The 22,613-nt window shown below is 40.9% G+C and overlaps 1 protein-coding gene across 2 annotated transcripts in view; it reads left to right on the top strand.

The window, feature by feature from the left end:
* UBE3C (ubiquitin protein ligase E3C) overlaps window positions 1–22,613 on the top strand; it is a 106,013-nt gene that overhangs the window by 58,138 nt on the left and 25,262 nt on the right. For both annotated transcript variants that reach the window (XM_040984370.1, XM_040984369.1), the window contains exons 14-18: window positions 267–371; window positions 1,478–1,565; window positions 3,423–3,520; window positions 5,198–5,330; window positions 10,006–10,253. In XM_040984370.1, the coding sequence (XP_040840304.1) occupies window positions 267–371; window positions 1,478–1,565; window positions 3,423–3,520; window positions 5,198–5,330; window positions 10,006–10,253 (672 nt within the window). The remainder of the gene's footprint in view (window positions 1–266; window positions 372–1,477; window positions 1,566–3,422; window positions 3,521–5,197; window positions 5,331–10,005; window positions 10,254–22,613) is intronic.

The raw sequence follows: 22,613 nt of genomic DNA, 5'->3' as shown, positions 1-22,613 counted from the left end.
TACTCAGTTATATTAGCTTTTCCTCTGTTTGTTGACAGATAATAGCTTTGTACTTGCAGCACTTTCCTATGAAGCCAGAAGAAAATCTTTTTCTGTCAACTCTTGGGGCCTCTGGCCAGGTCTCGTTTCCCGAGGCTTGTTTGGCTGGAGTGCTCAGGTGCCGGAGCGTCCCCCGCTCCGCTGACAGCTGCTCAGGGCTGTTGCTTGCTTTTGATCTGGTCATTTCTGAACTTCTTTGTGTAACACACACCTTGTCTTTCTTTCAGGTGATCACAAATCTAGTGAAAATGTTAAAGTCCAGAGACACAAGAAGGAATTTTTGTCCTCCAAACCACTGGCTGTCTGAACAGGAAGATATTAAAGCAGATAAGGTGTTACTGAAATTCCTTGTCAATATTTTTGTTTAGAATTTTTTTCCATCTTTTAAGTTATAGGGTGATTAAGCCCTTTAAGGTTGTTTAATTCATTAGAACTAAGTATTAATACCGTGTTATTGAACTAAATTATGTGTTAATTTTATTAATCTTAAACTTTAAAATCTATTGAAACCTTATGATTATTATTTAGTGCTGAAAAATCTTTAGCTTTTACTGGTTTTAAAAAATAAGTGTATATTCAGTTCTTCTGGCTTGTGTGTGATTTTCTGAAGCAGCAGAGAAACTTTGCATACCGTTGAGCTCTGCATCCAAATCAGATTCCATGAGTACCACATTGGAAAATGCGAAGAACATTCACAATGGATTTGAAATGTTATCTTTATTTTTCAGAGAAAACCATTACTGTGCTATTTCAGAGTGCTGGGGGTGGAAGGCAGGGAGTGGAGAGAATTAGAGGAAACATTTATGGAAAAGGAAGAACAGTTACCTAAACAATTTTGTGTCCTCATGAGGTAGTTCATCCTTAAATGAAGATATCGCTTCTGGCTCTGCCCATTGATGCTAAAGATGGTGATGGATCCAACAGAGTCCGCGGCTCCAAGGCCCAAGGCTCAGGCTGAGAGTAGAAATGGCTGGGATATGGCAGCTGGTTCCCAGCCCGGGCCAGGCCCTGCAGCCTGGCGTGAGGCACTCCTGTCGCATAGACTAAGATGTACTGCTCCAGGAACAGGTTAGGCCCTGGGCCTTGACCAAGACTAATGCTGGAATACGCATCACTGCATCTTTTGCTTATTCGTGGAAGTTTTGCTGAAGAAAAAAGTGTCGGCTGAACCTTAATAAAATATAATTACAATTGGGTACAGCTTGCTTAAGAACAAAAAATAAGGGATATGAGCTAGTAACATTACAAAAAGCCTTAAATGGAAATATCCTATCCTAAACCTTAAAGGGTAGCCAGCATAAGAGAGAAAGGCTTGAAAGGGGCATGGGAGATTACCAGGTCGTTATTCATAAATACCAGACTGATTGCGATTGACGTTGACCAGGGATCAATGGCGCTGGAAAGAGAAAGTGTTGAATCCAGGCTGCTGTTCCCACAGGTCACCCAGCTCTACGTGCCAGCCTCCAGGCACGTGTGGCGGTTTCGGCGCATGGGCAGGATCGGCCCACTGCAGTCCACCCTGGAGGGTGAGTTCTCGGGGGCTGGCCTCTCCCCCGCCCTTGTGTCCCGGGTGTCTGAATGGAATCCTGAGGTGTTGATAGTCTGCTGAGTCTGGCTTCTTTTCACTCAGCACAATGTATGTAAGGGATGTGAGGCTGCACAAACACACAGTTGCTTCCTTTTGGTTCAACAATTTTTCGTTAGTCTCATGGTAAAGATTTTTGTGTTAGCTTTTGAAAATTTTCGCTTGGATTAATATATAAGAGTAGGAATCCTGAATGATATAGCAACTATCTGTTACACATTGTGCAAAACTGCGTAAGTGTTTTTCGTAGTGGAGGTTCCATTTTTCATTCAGGTCAGCAATGCGTGAGATTTTTAGTTCATCTATATCCCAGCTGAGCACTTGGTATTATAATTTTTTAAAAATGCTTCAACCATTATAAATTGTATAATGATGTCTTTTTGTGTTTTAGTTTCTATTTCCCAGCTGACAATGTTGAATATCTTTTAATGTGCTTGATGTTTTGTGAAAATTCTCCTTATGAGATTACTGTTCGTTTTAGTAAAAATTAAGACATCTGGCTTTAGATTCTTATATCAGATAGCTTAATGTTTATGCATGCTTAATTGACCTGCTAAATAAAAGTTGCTGTTTTTTTTAAAGGTAGGTAGAGAATAAAATTTGTGTGAATGAGCACAGGCTTTACTATTTAAATCTAAATCAAGATATTTAGTGTTTTTCTTCTTTTTAAAAAGTCTATTTTGGACCCGGCATGGTAACCTAGCATATAAAGTCCTTGCCTTGCATGTGCCTGGATCTCATACGGGTGCCGGTTCTAATCCCGACACCCAACTTCCCATTCAACTCCCTGCTTGTGTCCTGGGAAAGCATTTGAGGATGGCCCAAAAAAGCTGTGGGATCCCAAAGCTTTCTGGCTCCTGACTTCAGATTGGCGCAGCTCCAGCTTATCTCTGCTCTGGCTGTTGCACCTACTTAGGGAGTGAATCAGCAGAGAAAAGATGTTTCTCTATAAATCTGACTTTCCAATCAAAACACATCTTTTTTAAAAATGGTATATTATTCCCACTTCCTATTAATTAATTTTTTAAAAGATTTTTTTATTTATTTGAAAGGCACAGCAACAGAAGGAGAAGCAGAGGCAGAGAGAGGATCTTCCATTTCCAGTTTACTCCCCAAATGGCTACAACATCCAGGGCTGAACCATGCTTAGACCAGAGCTAGGAGCTTCATCGGGGTCTCCCCCTGGGACAGGGCCCACCTCCTGCTGCTTTTCTAGGGCATTAGCAGTGGAGCAGCTGGGAATCAATCTAATGCCCTTATAAAATTGAACCTTCCAGAATGTATTTTGAGGTTATAAGCAAAGCTTATATTAGGATTCAAAGCCGAATGGGCTTTTGAAAGGGTAAGAAGGTTCCTTGGTGCAGAGATAGCTATGCACTTAAAACGCTGTAAGGACTGGCTCCCTTGGGTGCAGTTGCCATTACAGATGTTGGAAGTTACTGGATTCTAACTTGTAGCATGGTTAGAAGTCAGCACTACTCCCTCAGTACATCTGAGTGATTAAGTATGCGGTACAGTTCAGAACACTTCAACAAAGTTTATGTTCTGGCCTTCACTGGTTTACAGAGCATAAAACCAACCACAATGAAAGTTAATAAATGAACTGATGAAACTTCTACAAAGCATTCCTCTTCCTCAACATGAGCTTGAAAAGGCTGAGTATTCACTGTACAGCCACGCCCAGCTGTGCGCTGGGGAGGGATAGAGCACATGTCCCTTGATCCTGACCTTAGCAACTGGCAATGCAAATGGGAAGGAAGGGACAAATGAACTAATTGTGTTTTCTAATGTACTATAGTGGGTTTGGAGTCCCCACCGCTGTCTGTGTCTGAGGAAAGACAGCTTGCCATCCTGACAGAACTGCCGTTTGTGGTTCCGTTTGAGGAGCGGGTGAAGGTATGTCGTTGGTTTCTTGATTGGTTAAACCAGTGTATGTTGACATCAGGCATCATTTTGGTTTGGAAAGTCAGCCAGACAAAAATAGCCCCGAAAATGAGCAAGTGTCTTCTCTGTTTCAGTTTCTGTTTCACTTATTAGGTGTGGAAGTTAACATTTATAGAAACCCTAGAAAGTTCGGCTGTAAACAAACAATGTGGTTTTTCTTATCTGCAACTGATTGAAAGGCATTGTACATTGCAGATTTCCTAAAGTACAGATGTAAAGTCCTCTTTCTCTAGTAAATTCTACATAGTTAGGAAAATGAAATTTTTGAGTAAAGGTGCTTCTATAAAATCATATTAGAGTTGTATCACAAGCACTACATATATACTTTACATATATAAATATATGCATGAATAGATGGCTATCAATTCCATGCTTGATGATTTTCACAAATGTATAAAACTGTTTATAATTTCATGCTTTCCATTTTGGTTCAATATGTTTAATTTGTGTTTAAGATACATTTGACAGATTTCTGAAAATTACTGGATTGTGTTTTTGAATTATTTCTTCAAAAAGGATATTTAAAGGGTATTTTCACACGTACTAAGGATTAAAGGATTGTCTTTTTTTGTTTGTTTTGTTTTAAAGATAAATACAGAGGTAGACGTAGAAAGAATGTTCCCATCCTCTCACTGTTCAAAGACCCCTTGTGTCCAGAACTGACGCCACGAGCTTTGGACTACCGCGTGGGTAGAGTTTAGGGCTACCACATGGGTAGAGTTGACCCGACTCATTGAGTCATTACCTCTGTCTGCCAGCATCTGCACTGTAGGAAGTTGGTAGCTGCAGTAGGAACTGGGACGAGGAACTCTGTAATAGGATGCAGGCCTGTGCCTAGGCCATGTCATGTGTCCAGAGTTGCATGAAGCACTTGATCCTTCTTCACTAGGAACTGCCCGCATACACACTATTGCTTAATGCCTCGGCTCCCTCTGCTGGTTCATTTCGTCCTCCTGGAGGCGGTCACACTGGCATTCGAATGCACATTTCACAAAGGTGTTCTGCCTTGTAACCTCTGCTAAGTTTTGTTCATTTTTTGTTTAGGAATTTGTAAATGACGTATATTATAGCATAGGAGTTTTGGAATCTTACAGTAGTAATAGCATTAGAAATACTTAAGTATTAGTGTATGGAACTGTACCATAAAATTAAAAATAAAATAGAAAAAAAAATTTTAGAGAAATACTTAAATATTATACATATATTTATAGAAATTTGATATATGAACTCTATATTTCAAATGTAGCTAAGACGCTTCTTAGGGTGCCCAAATCCTGTATCAGAATGATTCCTGGCTTCCCTCCAGTTTCCTGCCCATGTAAACCATAGAGGCCATAGGTGACGAGACCCAGATGGAGTGTCCACCTCTTGGCTTTGGCCTGTCCTGGCCCATCTGTGCTATTGGAGGCACATGTGAGCCCTATGCTGTGAGCCAACAGATAAAGAAATCTGGCTCTCTGTCTATCTCTTTCTGTCTCTTTGCTTTTTCAAAGAAATAAAAATCAGTGAAAATAATTTCAGGCAATTATTTGTGAAATTGTGGAATTTATTTAGCTTCTTTTCCTTTTGGTTATCTTTACAGCAAAAAGTCTTATTTCTAATCACCCCACAACTTCCCCTATTTGTTAGATCTTTCAAAGATTAATTTATGCAGATAAGCAAGAAGTTCAAGGAGATGGTCCATTTCTGGATGGAATTAATGTCACAATAAGAAGAAATTACATTTATGAAGATGCTTATGACAAACTCTCCCCAGAAAATGGTATGTATATGGTGGAAGGGAGGAAAGTACGGGAATTGTTTTAAAAGGTGACAATTTTTAAAAATGGTGTCCACTGTCTTGTTGTGTAGTGACTTGGTATTTCGTTTTATTTTATGTTACTCATTTATTTACTAAGGAGATATGGATTCCCTCTGCTGATTCACTCCCCAAATACCCGCAGTGGTCCAGAGCTAGACAAGGTTGAATCTGAGAAATGGGCACTCCTGCTTGATCATTCTTTTGTCTCCCAGAAGTGGTTCTTGAGCAGGAGGCTAGAATCAAGGGTGCAGGTACAGGGCCCGGCGTGGTGGCCTATTCGTCTTGAACATGCCGAAATCCCCTGTAGGCTCCAATGCCCATCCAGCTCCCTACTTGTGGCCTGTGAAAGCAGTCGAGGATGGACCCAAGCCTTGGGACCCTGCACCCATGTGGGAGACCTGGAGGAAGTTCCTGGCTTCAGATCGGCGCAGTACCAGTTGTTGTGATCACTTGGGGAATGAATCATCGGACGGAAGATCTTCCTCTGTGTCTCTCCTCCTCTCTGTATATCTGACTTTGCAAAAAAAAAAAAAAAATGCAGATGCAAATGGGACCCAGGCTTCCTTGCCAGTGCCCTCACTTCAAGACACACTGACTTCTCCTATAATGACACAAACTAAAATTTTGAACATTTAATTAAGTATTATTAAATCATGTTTCTAAAATTGAATTATTGCAAGGAAGCCTTTTTTTAAATTCTGATTTTTCTCTTAAAGGCAAGAAATTAAACTCTTCTCCATATTGTCTCCTTTGTCTGCCTATATAACTTAGAGTTAGCTGCCTATAATTCTAAAAGTGTTAATAGTAGTCATTTACATTCCATGTTTTTTATTGTTAATTTGTCTACTTATGTGAAAGCTAGATTAATAGAGAGTTAGGGACAGAGAAAGGGTAATCCACTCGCTGGTTCATTCCCCAAATGGCCCCAACAGCCAGGAACCAGGGACTCCATCCTGGTCTCCCGTGTGATTGGTACCCCAAATGCTTGGGCTCATTTGCCAATGCCTTTGCAGACACATTAACAGGGAACTGGATCAGAAACAGAACAGCCAGGGCTTGAATTGGTGTTCTAGGGCCTGGTGTGGTGGCTCAGTTGGTTTAATGTTTGTCTTGTAAGCACTGGGATCCCGTCCTGGTGCCAGTTTGTGTCCTGGCTGCTCCACTTCCCATCCAGGTCCCTGCTATTGACCTGAGAATTTGGAACATTGCACACACAATGGGAGACCAAGAGGAAGATCCTGGCTCCCAGTGTCAGAACACCTCAGCTCTGGCTGTTGAACGCACATGCGGAGTAAACCAGGACATGGGTAATGTTTCTCTGTCTTTCCTTCTCTTTGTAAATCTGCCTTTCCTTTTTTTCCTTTATATATATAAAAGGGGGGGGAGGGGAAGGACTGGTTTTCTGATAGAATGCCAGCATATTGAGTACCAGTCTAATCATTGTCCAGCAATGACAGAGTTTATATTTTTATGTAAGTTTATATTCATATCAATATCAATTATAAGCCTAAATTATATATGCTAAAATAATTGCTATTTCAATCTAAGTTTATAAGAATCTATTATCCTAATAGTAATACTAGTAAAATAATCATGTAATTTGCAAAGCATCTGGGCATCAGTGACATGTTCTATTAATGCATGACAGTCGCTATTAAGACGTTTTGATATTATTAACTTACTGTTAACAATTTTAACTTCAGAGTATCGTTTTCATTATACTACATCAAATCATGCTTAGATAGCATCTCATTTGAAATAAAAGCTCCTATCACATCTTTGATTGATGGTAGGCTGTCACATGTGAAATAACAGTTGCTTTACTTCTAGGGGACCAATTCCATTTTCATCCTGGAAAACAATCACTTGTTCTTAATGATTGTTATTGCTTAGCTAAAGAGCCAATTCTGTCATAATGCGGAAACAGTTGAAGAAAGTTGATACTAGCTATACCCTCTCTCTTTTCCAGGGTTTGTTTTATATATAATTTTATGTCATTTAATCTATTCCATCACCCTCTAAAGCCAATGTAATGAACTGAGTCATTTAACATAATTTAATTGCCGTATCCATTTTCTGGTTTGCTCCCCTGAGGCTCATTAAATCTGAGCTCGGCCAGACCAAAGTTAAGAACTCAGAACTCATCCGGGTCTGTCATGGGTAACAGGGACGCAAGCAGTTGAGCCGTCTCTGCTGCCTGCCAGGCTGTGTCTTACAGAAGCTGGCATCTGACGTCAAGTGAGGAAGTGAATGCAGGCACTGTGGTATGAATGCCAGCGCCCAACCTGCATCTTCATTGCTGTACCAGACACCCTCGGGTGAACTCTCCACCATGCCAAATTTCTGTTTCCTAGGATATTGTATTTTCAAATAAGACCAAATAAAAATGAAGACTCCTGTCTGACTATTTATCTAATTGGGACTATAGGTGAACTTATTTTTTGGGGGGAAAAAAAACAGTTTGTATATTCTTCTCAGTTATGTAAACATCATCAAGAATTAAATTAAAAAAAATAGTTTTCTCTTTAGAGGTCCTGTAGTACCTCAAAATCAATTCTTACGATTCTTAAGTTTTATTGTTTTGTAAGTAGATTTTCTCGATATGTCTCTTAGGTGAATATGCAGTCCTCGCAGCCTGAATAGAATCGTAGAATTATATTCCTTGTTTATTGCATATACCTAGTATTACAGATGTTTGGAGAATTTGTGATTGTATCTATAGTTTTGGGGAATAAACATATGATAGAACAATGAATTTTAAAGATTGGTGGTAGTCTTTAAAGGGTGAGAATGTTACACGTTTGAGGGCTTCTAGACGCTCTAGGACCTGAGTGTGTGTTGGTGGAAGAGAAGGTTTTTTTAAGTTTTTTTTTTTCTTAAGGACCTTTCTCAATTAAGAAATTCAGAATTTCCTAATCTACTGCTTAAAATTTTAAAATGGGGCCCAGCGTGATAGTGTAATGGCTAAAGTCTTTGCCTGCCATGTGCTGGGATCCCATAAGGGCACCAGTTCTAATCCTGGTGTGGCCCTGCTTCCCATCCAGCTCCCTGCTTGTGGCCTGGAAAAGCAGTCGAGGATGGCCCATAGTCTTGGGACCCTGCACCCACCTGGGAGACCAGGAAGAAGCTCTGGGCTCCTGACTTCGGATTGGTTCAGCTCTGGCCATTGCAGCCGCTTGGGGAGTGAGCCATAGGACAGAAGATCTTCCTCTCTGTCTCTCCTTCTCTCTGTATATCTGCCCTTCCAATTAAAAAAAAAAAAAGATTTTAAATAGCTTGCAGGGCCAGTGCTGTGGCACAGTGCTTGTGCTATCGTGTCTCTTAGCATAGTGTCAGTTTGTGTCCCTCCTCCGCTGTTGAACCAGCCTCCTGCCGTCGTGCTGAGGAGAAACCAGGCTTCAGCCGAGTCTGTTGCAGTCTTTTGGGGAATGAATCAGCAAATAGGAAAAAAACCCTCTCTGTTGATCTCTATCTGGGTCGCTCTGCCTTCCTAGTAGATAGTTTGCAAGTGATGTGCATTGTTTACGCTGATTCCATGAGGATAACTTGGCATGGCAGGGGATGCCTTTGTTGGTGTTGGCAATATAGGGATGGCTCCGTCTGGTCTCATCAGCAACTAGGTTGTTTTTCTTGGCAATCAGAACCTTGGGTGATAGCTCCCAGTAGTTTGATTTGTGTGAAGATGTTATAGATGGCTTTCACTGCAGCTTTGAAGCTGTGACTTGTACATAGGAATAATCAGAAAAATGCGGCTTTGAGAAGATTACTTGGCAGCTTGACATCACATGTTGTGCTGAACTCGTTTCTAGAGATCATTGGGCCCTGCACGTGCCCCGGGTCAGGTCCGTGTGGATGACGGCAGCTCTTAGGGGTAAAGGCTTCTCTCCTGACTGTCCATCCGCTCCTGGTGGCCCTCCCCTGTTCGCCCTCCCCGTCTCTCCCTCTCCTGCAATCTTTCCTTTTGCAGAACACCTATGGAGTGACCTGTTTCAATCCAGCACGCATTGTTACTGACTTTTATTTAGGGATTATACCGTGAAGCCTGTATTGAAGACCTGTTGTATTCACTGCTAACAAGTTGAGGGGCTTGCTGTCTCTTTAGGGAAATCTGTGTTAGTTGGGTAGCTTTGTAATTTTAATCTTTGCAGCAAATCATATAACCATTCATTAATTCCCCCCACCTTCTTTGCTTTTCAGCAGTATAGCTTTCAAAAGGCCATATAGGTTCTGCAGCACTGATTTTCCCCCTCCAAGCAGCTTTTTAATACTAACATCACTGGCTGCCAGTGATTTTCTCTATAATAATGATGTGTTAGTGCCATTCTACATTCCAATTCCAGTCCCTTTCTCTGCAAATGTTTTAGTCTGTCACAGCCTTTAGAATATGGGTAATGACCTTACATTTTCTCAGTCTCTTTCTCCCATCTTCATTTTTAGTACATCCTTTTGTAAATATACCATACTATGGGAAGTGTCTCCGTCAATCGTTATTTCTTTTTAATATCATTGCGTCTTTGAGTCGTGTTTTAAAATGTCCTTAATATTCCTCTTACTCCCCTTCTCTAAAATTCTTGTGATTACTGGTTTATCCAATGACTTTAATTAAACATCTTCTTTTGCCTTTTCACTTGAACAGAACCTGATTTGAAAAAGCGCATTCGTGTGCATTTACTCAATGCCCATGGCCTGGATGAAGCTGGAATTGATGGTGGTGGTATTTTCAGAGAATTTTTAAATGAACTACTGAAATCAGGATTTAACCCCAACCAGGGGTTCTTTAAGACTACTAATGAAGGGCTTCTGTACCCCAACCCGGCTGCACAGATGCTTGTGGGAGATTCGTTTGCCAGACACTACTACTTCCTAGGCCGAATGCTTGGAAAGGTAAAGGAGTCTGCATAGAATAGCTTCCAGATTACACTGTTACATTTTGTTTCTTTATGGTTGATTAATTTTCATTGGTAATTTATAGTGAACTCTGAAGAATATTTTTTTTTTTTGCCTTATAACTACATTTCATCATTATGTGTTACATGTACCAAGAATTATTTATCCAGTATAGACCGATCTAGGAAGCATGCTGTTTATACCAGCTGTGCAGTAGTTACCTGGTAGCATAGATATCTGTAACTATACATATTGCTGAGCTACTCGTAGTTGACATTATTGATGATTAGTAACTTAGGGGAAACCTTGTATTTAATGGTGAAATGTTTGAAGTGTTCCCAGCCATTCAAATATGGAACATCAGTAAGGATGCAGCTGGCAACACTGGCACCTCAGAGCCATCCTCCCTCCACCCTGTGGGTGTGTTTTGGGGATCAAAGGCAGCCTGTTATGTCTTTCCAGGTCAGATCTAGTCAAAAAAATATTGTTATTTTTTATTATCTGTTGTTTGTGGGATTGTGCTGCTTGTTATACTCTGTTAACTTCCTTGCGAATTCGTTAAATAAGATGTTAATAAGAGGTAATACTAGATAATGTAGGTAATGATTATTCAGATCAGGAACTGAAATTTGACCTCAGCCTTTTCAGAATGGCAGGAAAACATCTGTGTTGTTCCCCTGGACCGTTATGAATGATTCTTGGTTTTCCTTTGAATGCTTCATTGCACTAAGGATAATTATGTGATGGGATGGTGCAAGTACAAGGATTCCCTCAGTATTCATACTCATACTGCCAGAATAAAATACCTAAAGCAGTTTTAAACACCAAAACTAAAGCTGGAGATAGCAAAGTACTAGGCTTGCTACTGCTGGGCAGTTGTAATCAAAACAGCCTGGTACTGGTACTGAAACAAGCCTAATGATCAATGAAACGAAACAAAAATTCCAGAAATGAAACTACAGATTTGTAGCCAACTACTTTTTGACAGTTGGCCTGAAATGAATCCAAGGAAAATGAGCGGTGTCTTAAACAAATGGTGCTCGGGAAAAGTGGAACAGTGTGTGCGAAAATATGAAACAAGACCTCTACACTATACATTATACAAAAATTACTCACAATGGATCAAAATCCGGATCCTACAGCTTGGTAGCATCAAATGACTAAAGGAAAATGCTCCATACAGGAAAAAACTTCCTAGAAAAGATTCCAGAAGTAGGGCAGTTGAAGCAGAGTGATCACAGCAAGGTAAGGAGCTTTTGGTGCAAAGGAAACACAACCAAGTGCAGAGGCAGCTAGCAGAACGAGAGCGAGTTACTGTCAGATGGTGCTGTTGATAAAGGGCTAGTATCCAGGATATAGAGATAACTCAGGAAACAGCAAACAACCCGTTTAAGAAATGGGCCCTGGGCACAGATGATTTTCAAATGATGAAACACAAATGATCCACATGAAACATGTGAGCATCTGAAAACATGCTCCGTATCACTAGGCTTCAAAGAAGTCTAAGTAAAAATCATGGAGGTGTTCCACTTCAGCTGATCAAATGACTGTGCTCTGAAAAACAAAGAACAAATGCTGCAGAGGAAGTAAGGTATGCTAATCCACTGCTGGTAGGAATAGAAACTAGCGCAACCATTATGCAAGACAATAAGGAAATTCCTCAGAGCTCTGAAAATAGATCTGCGTGACTCAGCATCCGCTCCTGGGACTTTAGCCAGATAAAAGGAAATCAGCAAATGAGAGTTATTTGAAAACCCATGTTTATTGTAGCTCAGTTTACAGTAGCTAAGATGAAATTAACCCAGATTCCCATGAATGAATGACTAGATATAGGAAATACAGTATGTATATACTATGGAATACAACTCACTCATAGAAAGAATAAAATCCTGTCCTTCGCAACAAAATGGATTTTACTGAAAAACATACACTTAGCACTGTAAGCCAGTCTCGGACAAATACTGTACTCTCAGAGGTATGTAACAGCAAATATAGAAATATAGAAAATGTGTAGGATGAAACAGATATTCACTTTGGTTATGATTGTCATGTTTAGTCTGTATTTATACTCCCTTGGTGGTATTACTTTTTACTTGTTGAATATTATGATTAGTGGTAAATAAAGTCTGTGAAAGTAGCATAGATTAACATACTTGTGCAAATGATGCTGAAGATAGTGAAGGGAGAAGGGGGTATTGGGAGGAAGGAGAGTAGGGGAATGGTGGTTTTCTTCTTGATTACACCTGTGGAGTGCATAAATCTGTTCTGTATACTAATTTTAAACTTGGGAAATAAGGCTGCCAGTCACGTGATAATCATGTGACTGAGGCTAACCTTGACTTGACTATTTGAGAAGACCTATATCCAGGATAATCACATGCTTAGGTTAGGACTTAAACTTATTGTTGGAGAGAAAGTTTTCTTTGACAAATAAAGGGAACCGTGCAGTTTATTAACTGGCTTCTTTGATTTTCTTGTTTCATCCATGTTTTAGCATGTATCCAAACTTTATTCCTTTTTATGGCTGAATAGTGCTCCATTATGGGGCTAGATTGTCTTTTGATTATCCATTCCTCTGATGATTGAATTGCTTCTGCTTATGGGTTTTAACAATAATGCTGCTATGGACATTTCTGTACAACTTTTCTATAGACAAAGTTTTTCACTTTCACCCAGAAGTGAAAGTTTTGGGGCCTAGGATAATTCTGTGTCAAAATGTCTGCAACTGTGTACAACCCCAGCAGCAGTGCCTGAGGGCCCGTAACTCTGCGTCTTTGCAAACAGTACAAGTCCATTGTCTGTTTTTCTAATTTCATTTTTTGTCGTATTATTTGTTCTTTTATGGTGAATTAAAATCCCTTAGCAACTAATGACTTGTACATCTTCATGTCCTCTGGGTGGCCTTCACTGTCTTGATGTTCTCTCAGTTCTAACCTGTCTCTCGCCTTCCGCCAGTGCAGCACTGTTTGGGTTGCTGTAGCTTTATGCTGAGGGGTAGCTTGCTGGTGTATATGTGTGTTCATTCACAGTTAACGGTAGTAGAACCTAAAGCCTAATGAAAGGAGACGTGGTGGAAAGAAATTAGTCTATTGTGGATTTTTTAAAAATGTATTTATTTTTTATTCACTTCTGTTCATGTCTGAGATGCATTTTATAGGTCAAATTAATATTCATTTCTTGAGATTCTTAATATCAGTACTTTGATAATCTAAATCTTTAGTATTCTACAAGTTTAGTAATGGTTCCAGCTTGACCTCATGGTCATATACACTGTAGCATTTCAAACATTTATTTTAAGCGGAACATTTTCTCACTTTAATGAATTTTAAGAAATGTACCATCGTTCCCAGTTCAGAGCTCTGTGCTGTTTTTAGTGTCTGTGCTCATAGGAAATGACATCTCTCTCCTCGCTGAGTATCACACAGACTTCTGACTGAATTAAAATCTTTATATTAAAAACCTTCTAAACTGATAATAACAAAAAGGAACAAAAGTGATAGTAAGCCATTTGATTGCTAACTTACCTGAAAGACTCGAAGTGTCCTCACATAGTTTGAGACTAGAAGACTGTGTTCATTTTATTCTTGTTAAATCTTATTAAAATATTGTGTGTGAAATATACATAATATATTTTTTTTCTAAATGTGTAAATCATCCACTCTCAGTATCAACATGTAAGTCAGTTGGGGATAAGCTCATCTCACCCTCTGCTTGTGATTTAAATTGTTATAAATATCATGTCTCATTATCTAGTGGTAGATTCAGGAGGGCCAGAAGATAACGGATTGCAATTATTCTACCCAGAAAAGTCCTCTAGGAAGGCAAATATTTTGCCCCAAAATGAATTTTATGTAAATTTCATCTCAATAAGGCTTTTTAATATTATGAAGTTTAGACAGACTTCATTAGTTAATTTATTTCCATAAATTAAAAGTGATATACTTTTTGCATGGAAATTCCCAAGGTACTAAAAGTTTGTGAAACATCTGATTATAAATGGTTAAGCTTTGTACCAGCATACTAAAAATTGTCGATACCTAAGTCCATGTCATAGTATAGCATTAGTAGTGTAGTACCTGAACATTGAATCTTTAAGGGAAGAAAACTGTGTATTGATTGATGATGGTATTTATTGGGTCATAATGTATTTAAATTTTCCTTAATGCATATGTTAGTGATTGTTTACTGTGATGAAGTGTAAAGAGGTCTTCAAGAGTGATCCTACCTAGGAAGAATTACCTCATGTCACTGGTCACTTCTCAATTAGAAGTTCCATTAGCAGATGATTCCTGCTCCTGGTGTACCTCTTGATTGCGTTTTATTGCCTGTAAATCAGGCTCCAAGCAGGGAATAAATAAACAGCTCAAGGATGTGGTAATGTCAACCTGAACTTTTTTTTTAATAGATAGAAGCACCTAGGTCCATTTAAGTCAATTAAGTTCAGAATATTTATTGAAGCAAATCCTTTATCATATTTGAATTCTATCTGAAAATGGTTCCCTTTTTTCCTGACTTCACAATATTGATTTAATTGGTGCAGAATGTCTATAAATCAGTGTTTGCTAATATCTTGGCCATATATTTCAAAATTTTAATTAGCAGATTGTGTAACTTCTGCATGGTTTATAGTTTTGTATTTCAGTTTGCCGCTAATGTGTCATAAAGTGTAATATTGGCAGTTAACGGCTTACCTTGATGTTTTCAAAAGTTTTTTTTTAAATGTTTGTTTTTATCATCAGAGTTTGTGTAGTGAATGCTCCCTGAATGTGCTGAGGTACACACAGTATTCTGACTGCCTTCATCCCTCAAGTGGGAAGACTTCTTTGTTGTATCTGTTGCTTTGAAGCCTAAGCTGGTGACGAGGTTGTGTGGTTGGGCTTCTGCACCTGCCTGCGCTCTCATCTGGGAGCCCAGGGCATCCTTGGCCTTGACTGTGTAACCGCAGCATTCAGCACGTAGTGGATAATGCTCTGCTTCGTGCTCAGTGTTCCTTACGGTTGGAGGAATGTTTGTCTGCTTTGATCCCAGCCGACGTCACAGGCAAGCTACCCCCGAATCTCCCTGTTGTTTTTTTTTTTTTTTAAAAGATTTATTTTTATTATTTTTTCATTGGAAAGGCGGATATACAGAGAGGAGAGACAGAGAGGAAGATCTTCCGTCCGATGATTCACTCCCCAAGTGAGTGCAACAGGCCGATGCTATGCCGGTCCGAAGCCTTGGGCCGTCCTGGACTGCTTTCCCGGGCCACAGGCAGGGAGCTGGAAGGGAAGCAGGGCTGCCGGGATAGAACCGGCGCCCATATGGGATCCCAGGCGTGCTAGGTGAGGACTTAACTGCTTGCGCCACCGCGCCGGGCCCTCTCCCTGTTATTTGAATGAACCATTCATTAGGAGTTTGCGCCTACTGGCTTTCTACTTGAAGTGAAAGAAATTGAGAAATTGAGAAAGAAATTGAGATATTCATTTGTAAATCATTGCCTTATTTGAATTCTACCCACTCTTTTTTAGGATTTTTTTTTTTTTTTTTTTTTTTTGGAAAGTCAGATATACAGAAAGGAGACAGACAGAAAGCAAGATCTTCCCTCAGCTGGTTCACTCACCAAGTGGCCGCAAAGGCCAGAGCTGAGCAGATCCGAAGCCATGAACTAGGAGTCTCCCACAGGGGCGCAGGTTCCCAAGGGGTTTTTTGGATCATCCTTGACTGCTTTTCCAGGCCACAAGCAGGGAGCTGGATGGGAAGCAGGGCCACACTGGGATTAGAACCAGTGCCCTTATGGGATCTCAGCACATGGCAGGCAAAGACTTTACCCACTAGGCTACCTCACTGGGTCCAATTTTACCCATTTTGAATGTGAAACCTGCTTTTGTAGCATGTGGCAAGGGTACTACTGGATTTACTTGATTCCAACATGTAAGTTGTATTCTCGCAGTTCTAGCAACTGTCTGATAATCACCAAAGTATTTTTCTGCCTTTGAAAAAAGGCTTACGTTTGAATTATTCTTTTTCCCTAATGTGATTTGATAGGGAGATGAACAGAAACCCAGTGAGAGCTCCCGAGTACGTGTTCACTCCCTGAACGCCTGCCGGAGCCGCTTGCCAGGGCCATAGTCGTGAGCTGGGAACTCGGTCAGTGTGACAGCCACTCAGTCACCTAAGCCATCATTGCATTAGAAGCAGCTGGATTCAGGAGCATAATGGAGATAAAAGGGCTTCCTCTTAAATATTGAAGAAAATACAGCAAGACTGTATGCTGCCGGAAATAATTCAGTGAATTTGCTGCTGCCCTCGGACCAGCACCTACAGGTTGAGGGCGTGGGGTCAGTCCTGAAGCAGTGGTACAGCGAGTAGCATATCAAAGACACAAAGGGAGGGCATTTCCTGGGACATGGCTGCCAGGGAGCAGGTGTGAGAAATTAGTGAGATGCTGTGTTCCGGATGACGGTGCTGTTGGACAAGGATGGTTCCTAGATCAGTAGCGTCACCAGAGGGCCTACTGAATTTGAAATTCTAGAATTTGAACTACCTAGCCCTCCAAGGGATTCTGATACATACTAAAATGTGAGAGTTGCTGGAGTGCGAGAAAGGACTGATCTATTTAAAAATTTAAAGACAGAGCTATAGGGAGGGGTGTTTGTGTGCGCGCTGGGACAGACAAGGAAAGGCAAACAGCAAGAGGTCTTCCCTCCTCTAATTTACTCTTCAGGTGGCCACAAAGGCTAGGGCTGGCAGGCTGAAACCAGGAGCCTGCAACTTCATCCATGGCTGCCACATGGGCACACGGCCCAAACCGTGGGGTCATTATCAGGGAGCTAGTTCGGAAGCGGGGCAGTCAGGAGTCAAACCCTCACTCATTTGGCAGCAGTTGGACTTGTTGTACCACAATACCATCTCAGCAGATTTCTGAACTCTGGTATTTTATTCTGCTGTATGGCACAGGAACTCTTAATCCTAGGAAATGTTTCCTTTTGCTTGCAGCCGGTCCAGAGAGCTCAGTCCCAGGAAAGTCAGTACTCATGGCCCATGTGCTGTTCCAGGATCTCCCAGGATCTGCCTGCTGGTGTATTCCCCTTGGTTCTAAGAGAGATCCTAGGACCAGACAGCAGTGTTGTGTTTGTTTTTAACTTCCCCTGTCTTTCAGGAGCAGAGATGTCACCATTCTGAAACACTCAGATGTCTGCTGCTTATGGCTGGTCATGGGAGTATGAATTTGCTCCCAAAGAGTCATGAAGATATTAAGTTCTTTGGGGTTTTTTTTGTTTTTGTTTTTTGTTTTTGGATTTTGGCAGGGGTTGAGGGAGAGACGAGCTTGGCGGCCGTGTAACTAGCAGCACAAGTGAAGTGTCAAGCTGGTAGGAATGATGTTTGTGTCATGGATTGGTTTCCAGGTATCCAGTGCGGAAAGCAAGCTGTTAGATGTAGAATTTGCACCTTCACCTACCCAGCATTCCTGCAGATTATCTGAAATAAAAGCAAGTTTAAGAGGAGGAGGAGCCTGCTCAGCTTTCCAGCACCTTCCTGGGAGCATGGTCAGCTGGTGTTGGTGCCTGCTGGGATTTTAGCAGTCTGTCTAGGAACCATGGAGACGGTCTTGGGACTGACATGGAAATAGTGCTGGCATCCTGTGTAGTATTTCAGGATTTCCAGGGCTGTCTACTAGATCATTCCTTTGTCTTTAACACTTAGACTCTGTTCAGTTACACTTGCTGAAGCATGAGTAAATAATTCCACTCAACCCTGCTCCTGTTTAAGGAAACATTGTCCTACGTGCGGTGGCAGAGCAGGGCTGAAGCAGTGAGGGCCAGGCCCCACGTCCTCCCTGGCAATGGCCACTGACGGGAAGCTCCATGTCGCCACACAGATGTTTAATTCAGTGTCAGGGGAGCTGGGTGGACAGAAGTGCGTGCTCAGGATCATCTCTGAAATAGGATTGTGAAGGTCAAGAATTTAAAATAAATCCCGCTGGCACATGTAACTTTATGTCTCCTGAAAGTATAAACAAAGAATAGTTTTTTTGTTGGCAAACCAGCTCAATGTAGATGTCAAATGCCAGTGTGCAAAGTGGTGCTCAGCATATAAGTGGCACTTAGAAATATGTATTAAGTGAATGGGTGCCATGTATTATTCTTGGACTGATGCATTGGAGATGAGCTCTACGGCCTGCTTGACAGGAGCGCAGTTATCAAATCACTGGTGGTCCCAGGCAAGGGAGAGTGACTGCCACGGTCCAGTTAGTAATTCCAAAGCAAAACTGTTGACCAGTATGCTACTAATAATGTACTCAAATGCTCTTATTTTACATTTTTAAATTTATTGTTGTATTTGAGAGCAAGAGAGCATTCCCAGCCTTGATCACTCCTCGGATGCCCTCGACTATCAGGACCGGATCTGCCGAATCGGATGGCGAGCTTCCTTCGTGCGTGGTGGGAACCAGGGAACAGAGCCATTACCACTGCCTGGCAAGGTCACTTTATCGTGCAGCTGGAGTCAGGAGCGGGAGCGTGGACTCAAACCCAGGCACTCTGATGCAGAATTTGAGCATCTTAAATGCTAACCCAAATACCACACCATGGTTTTTTTTTTTTTTTTTTTAAGCCTTGTGTGGGTAGCATGATTTGAAATAATTAAAATTATCTTCTTGTTCATTAGGATGACTTTGAAGCAAGACACATCATCTCTTATATAATTTTTAGATTAAGTTATAAATGTTCACTTCAGAACTACCTGAAGATTGATAGGGATGCATTTGAAAAGCATTATTTTTTTTATTGATTCTTAATGTAGTAAATTACTGAAGTTATTTGGCAGCAAACAGAAGTGGCCTGTGAAGTGGCTCACATTTATTCTCCTGATAGAGCCACAATCTGCATTAATTGCACTGCGACTGCACTCACTTATATTAAAAGGCTTCTACTATAATTAATCCTTTTTATTTCAAATCATTTTGGCACAATTTCGAGCTATAAACACTCATAAAAGACAGACAGTTGAAAAATATGTTAGAGGTTTTTTCCATATACCTATTGCTATTTTTTTCATGACAAGCAGTTATTGATACGCTTCTAAGAACGAGCATGAAGCAGCTGACGGAGAATTAAGGCCAATGTGAAAAATGCTAAGTGGATTATTTTGCATAAAAAATAGGCAGTTTTTGAAGTTGTGTAATTAACCTGTGTTTAGAAAATACCTTGATTTATGCTTACATTGGAGTCTCCGTTGCATACATTATGGAAATTTAATTTATAATCCATTTAGCTGATGCGATCATAGTTTTTAGTGCTATCATTTATTAGTGCTTGTGTATTCAATGCTCTGAAGGTTTAAACCTGCCCTATGTAAAAAATTATACCTACGCATTTACATTTTATGAGTCACAGTGGGATTTCTGTTTAAAATGCAGGTAGCTCTGATACATTTAAATGAATTTTGCTGGTTTATTGTTACTAATGCAGAAATGGCAAACAATGACCTTCTATATTGAACATCACATGATTTACACTTCCAGTTTACTTTTAAAGTCTTTGTACAAATGAGGGCTTTTCTGCAACACCTGGAATCAATCATGGAGTTTTATGCAGGATGTTATTCTTGGCTTTGAACTCATCATTCACTTCGAAGCGATGCTGTTCAGGAGTGCTGCAGGTTAATAGTGTTAACCATTCTTAACTTTAAGCAAACTGGCTTTTCAATACAACTATATTATCAGTAGATGGCCACGTGTTGTTTGCAGTTTTGTTACTCATTCCTTCATTAGAGACCTTTTTTTTTTATGTTATTACCCAGATTAGTTGAGTAATAATTAGTATTGGAAATCAGAAATAAAAACCACAAGAATGCAGTGCTTCCGCTTACCTAGCAGAGAGCCTTGGCCCACTTCTGTGGCTTCTCTTGGCACTGTTTTTTCGTTTGTTGTATTTTGTTTTTTCTTAATTCATGCAGATCTGTCTTAAAAATCCTCAGGCTTCACATTTAGTGTGTGTGATGTTGTCTGGTGATGCCTTCTTAGTTAGCGACAGTGAGGTTTTGATTTTCTTGTGGCAGTGGGTGAGCTGCGTCCACAGTGGGGTGAAGGAGTCCGTTACGGCCTCTCTCTGTAGCAGGGCTCATCATGGGAATGCGCCATGTGGGGTTGATCTGTCCTCCGGCCTTGTCCATCCTTCCTGTGGTCATAAGGTCCTCTGTCCAAGGGACCTTCGAGCACGATTGGTGGGAATTGGAGGTGACTTGTGCTTTAGGACTAGACCTCAAGTTCTCCACCGCCTGGGGATAGTCCTGCTTTTCTGACCTGGGAGTGTGGGAGAAGATTTCATGTGGTGAATGTAAATATCTGTCTGTCTTCAGGTTAGACATTCTAACAAAAATGACATTTGAGGGGAAATCTAAATTTCCTGATGATTTTTAAATGTTCATTCTTTTATGTTAAATTAGAGAAATGTCCAGACAGGCCAAGTGTTTAAGAAACTTTAACAAGTTTTGTGCTTCTATACAAATCACTGTTAGAATAAAATACTGAAAATAGTTTTGCAAATGTCACAGCACGTCTTTTGTTCTTTCTTGGATTAGTGTCCCTACGCCATTGGAATATTTATTATATGAGGTAAACCTCTGGCATTGTGTTGGAAACCTTGTGTATTTATACTTTTTTGCCTTCTTTTGCTAGGGAAATTCTGGAAAGTAATGGTAACACTTGATTTAATCTGTGATAATAACAATTAAAGCCTCAGTGGGATACCTTATTGTATCAACCTGAATAACAATAGCAATCATATTGAAAATGATCAGTGTGATGGTAGAGCAGGCTAATCCTCCACTCTGTGGCACCAAGATCCCATATGGGCGCCGTCCTGGCCATTCCACTTCCCATCCCATTCTCTGCTTATGACCTGGGAAAGCAATGGAAGATGGCCCAAGTCCTTGGGAACCCTACATCCACATGGGAGACCCGGAAAAATCCCCTTGCTCCTGGCTTCAGATCAGCTAAATGTTTTAGTTTTAAATGTTTTTGTTTGTTTGTTCTGAATCGGTTCCATACAAAGAGAGCAAGACCAAGGGGGTATTCTTTTTGCTGGTTTATTCCCCTGATGTTCGTAGGAATACTGGACCAGGCCAAAGCCAGGAACTTCAACCCTGTCTCTCATCTGATTGGCAGAGGCCCAAATACTTGGGCCGTCTTCCAGTGCTCTTCCCAGGCCATTAACAGGGAGCCAGATAGAATATGGAGTAGCCAAGTCACATACTGAAACAAATATGGGATGCTGGTGTTGTGGGCAGTGTGGTTTTACCTACTATGCCACAATGCCAACCCCCTTAAAGACTTCTAGACATGTAAAATTACATGGAGTCCAAATTTGGAGCCAGCCATCACTTGTTGACACATTGTGACTGGTTTTGTGTTCCAAAGGGGAAGTGGACTACCTACAGGAACAGAGATGTTCTGCTTGCTGTAAGAGTTGAGCTGTGGGGCCTGGCGTGATAGTGTAGTGGTTAAAGTCTTCTATTTGCACGCACCAGGATCCCATATGGGTGCCAGTTCTAATCCCGGCAGTCCCACTTCCCATTCAGCTCCCTGCTTGTGACCTGGGGATGCAGTCAAGGACAGCCCAAAGCCTTGGAAACCTGCACCCACATGGGAGACCCAGAAGACACTCCTGTCTCCTGGCCTTGGATTGGCTCAGCTGCAGCTGTTGTGGCTGCCTGGGGAGTGAATCATCCGACGGAAGATCTTCCTCTCTGTCTCTATGTATATCCACCTTTGCAATAAAAATTAATAAATCTTTTTTTTAAAAAAAGCGTTGAGGTGTGGGGCCTCTCTACCCCCACCACAAAAAAGCTATGTGCAAGTCCCAATGTCATGTCCCTGTGAATGTGGATTTGTTTGGAAATAAGTCTTTGCTAATGTAATCGTGTTAGCGTGAGGACATGTTGGGTTGGAATGGGTTCCAAAAATCCAGTGATTGTTATTTCATAGAAGAGAAATTTAGATATAAATGTGGATACACACACAACTATAAGATAACGCTGTGAGGAGGCGGAAAGAGTGATGCTTTATAGATCGGGGACCATCAGGGATCACTGGAGACGCGAGGAGCCGAGAGGCAGCAGAGGCTCTTCCTGTCGAGCATCTGGAACTGTGAGACGCTCTGGTTGTATGGACTAGGTTTGTCAGCCTCTGTGTGTGAACGGTCTGGCTCTTCATTCCCATTTCAGCCTCTAAATAGTCTATTCTCGAATTTTCAACATACTGAATATGTGCAGCGAGTTCTTCAAATGTGGCCTGGCGTGACATAAAGACTATCAGCTACCACCCTCTTTGTCACAATACAGGAAAAAATTGGGGGGATTCTGTTAATGTCATTTTGA

This window comes from Ochotona curzoniae, unplaced genomic scaffold (genome assembly GCF_017591425.1).
Source record: "Ochotona curzoniae isolate NIBS_2020 unplaced genomic scaffold, NIBS_Ocur_1.0 contig_4105, whole genome shotgun sequence".
Lineage (NCBI taxonomy): Eukaryota > Metazoa > Chordata > Mammalia > Lagomorpha > Ochotonidae > Ochotona > Ochotona curzoniae.
The sequence above is the reverse complement of the archived record's forward strand: the minus strand, read 5'-3'. Positions and strand labels throughout refer to the sequence as shown.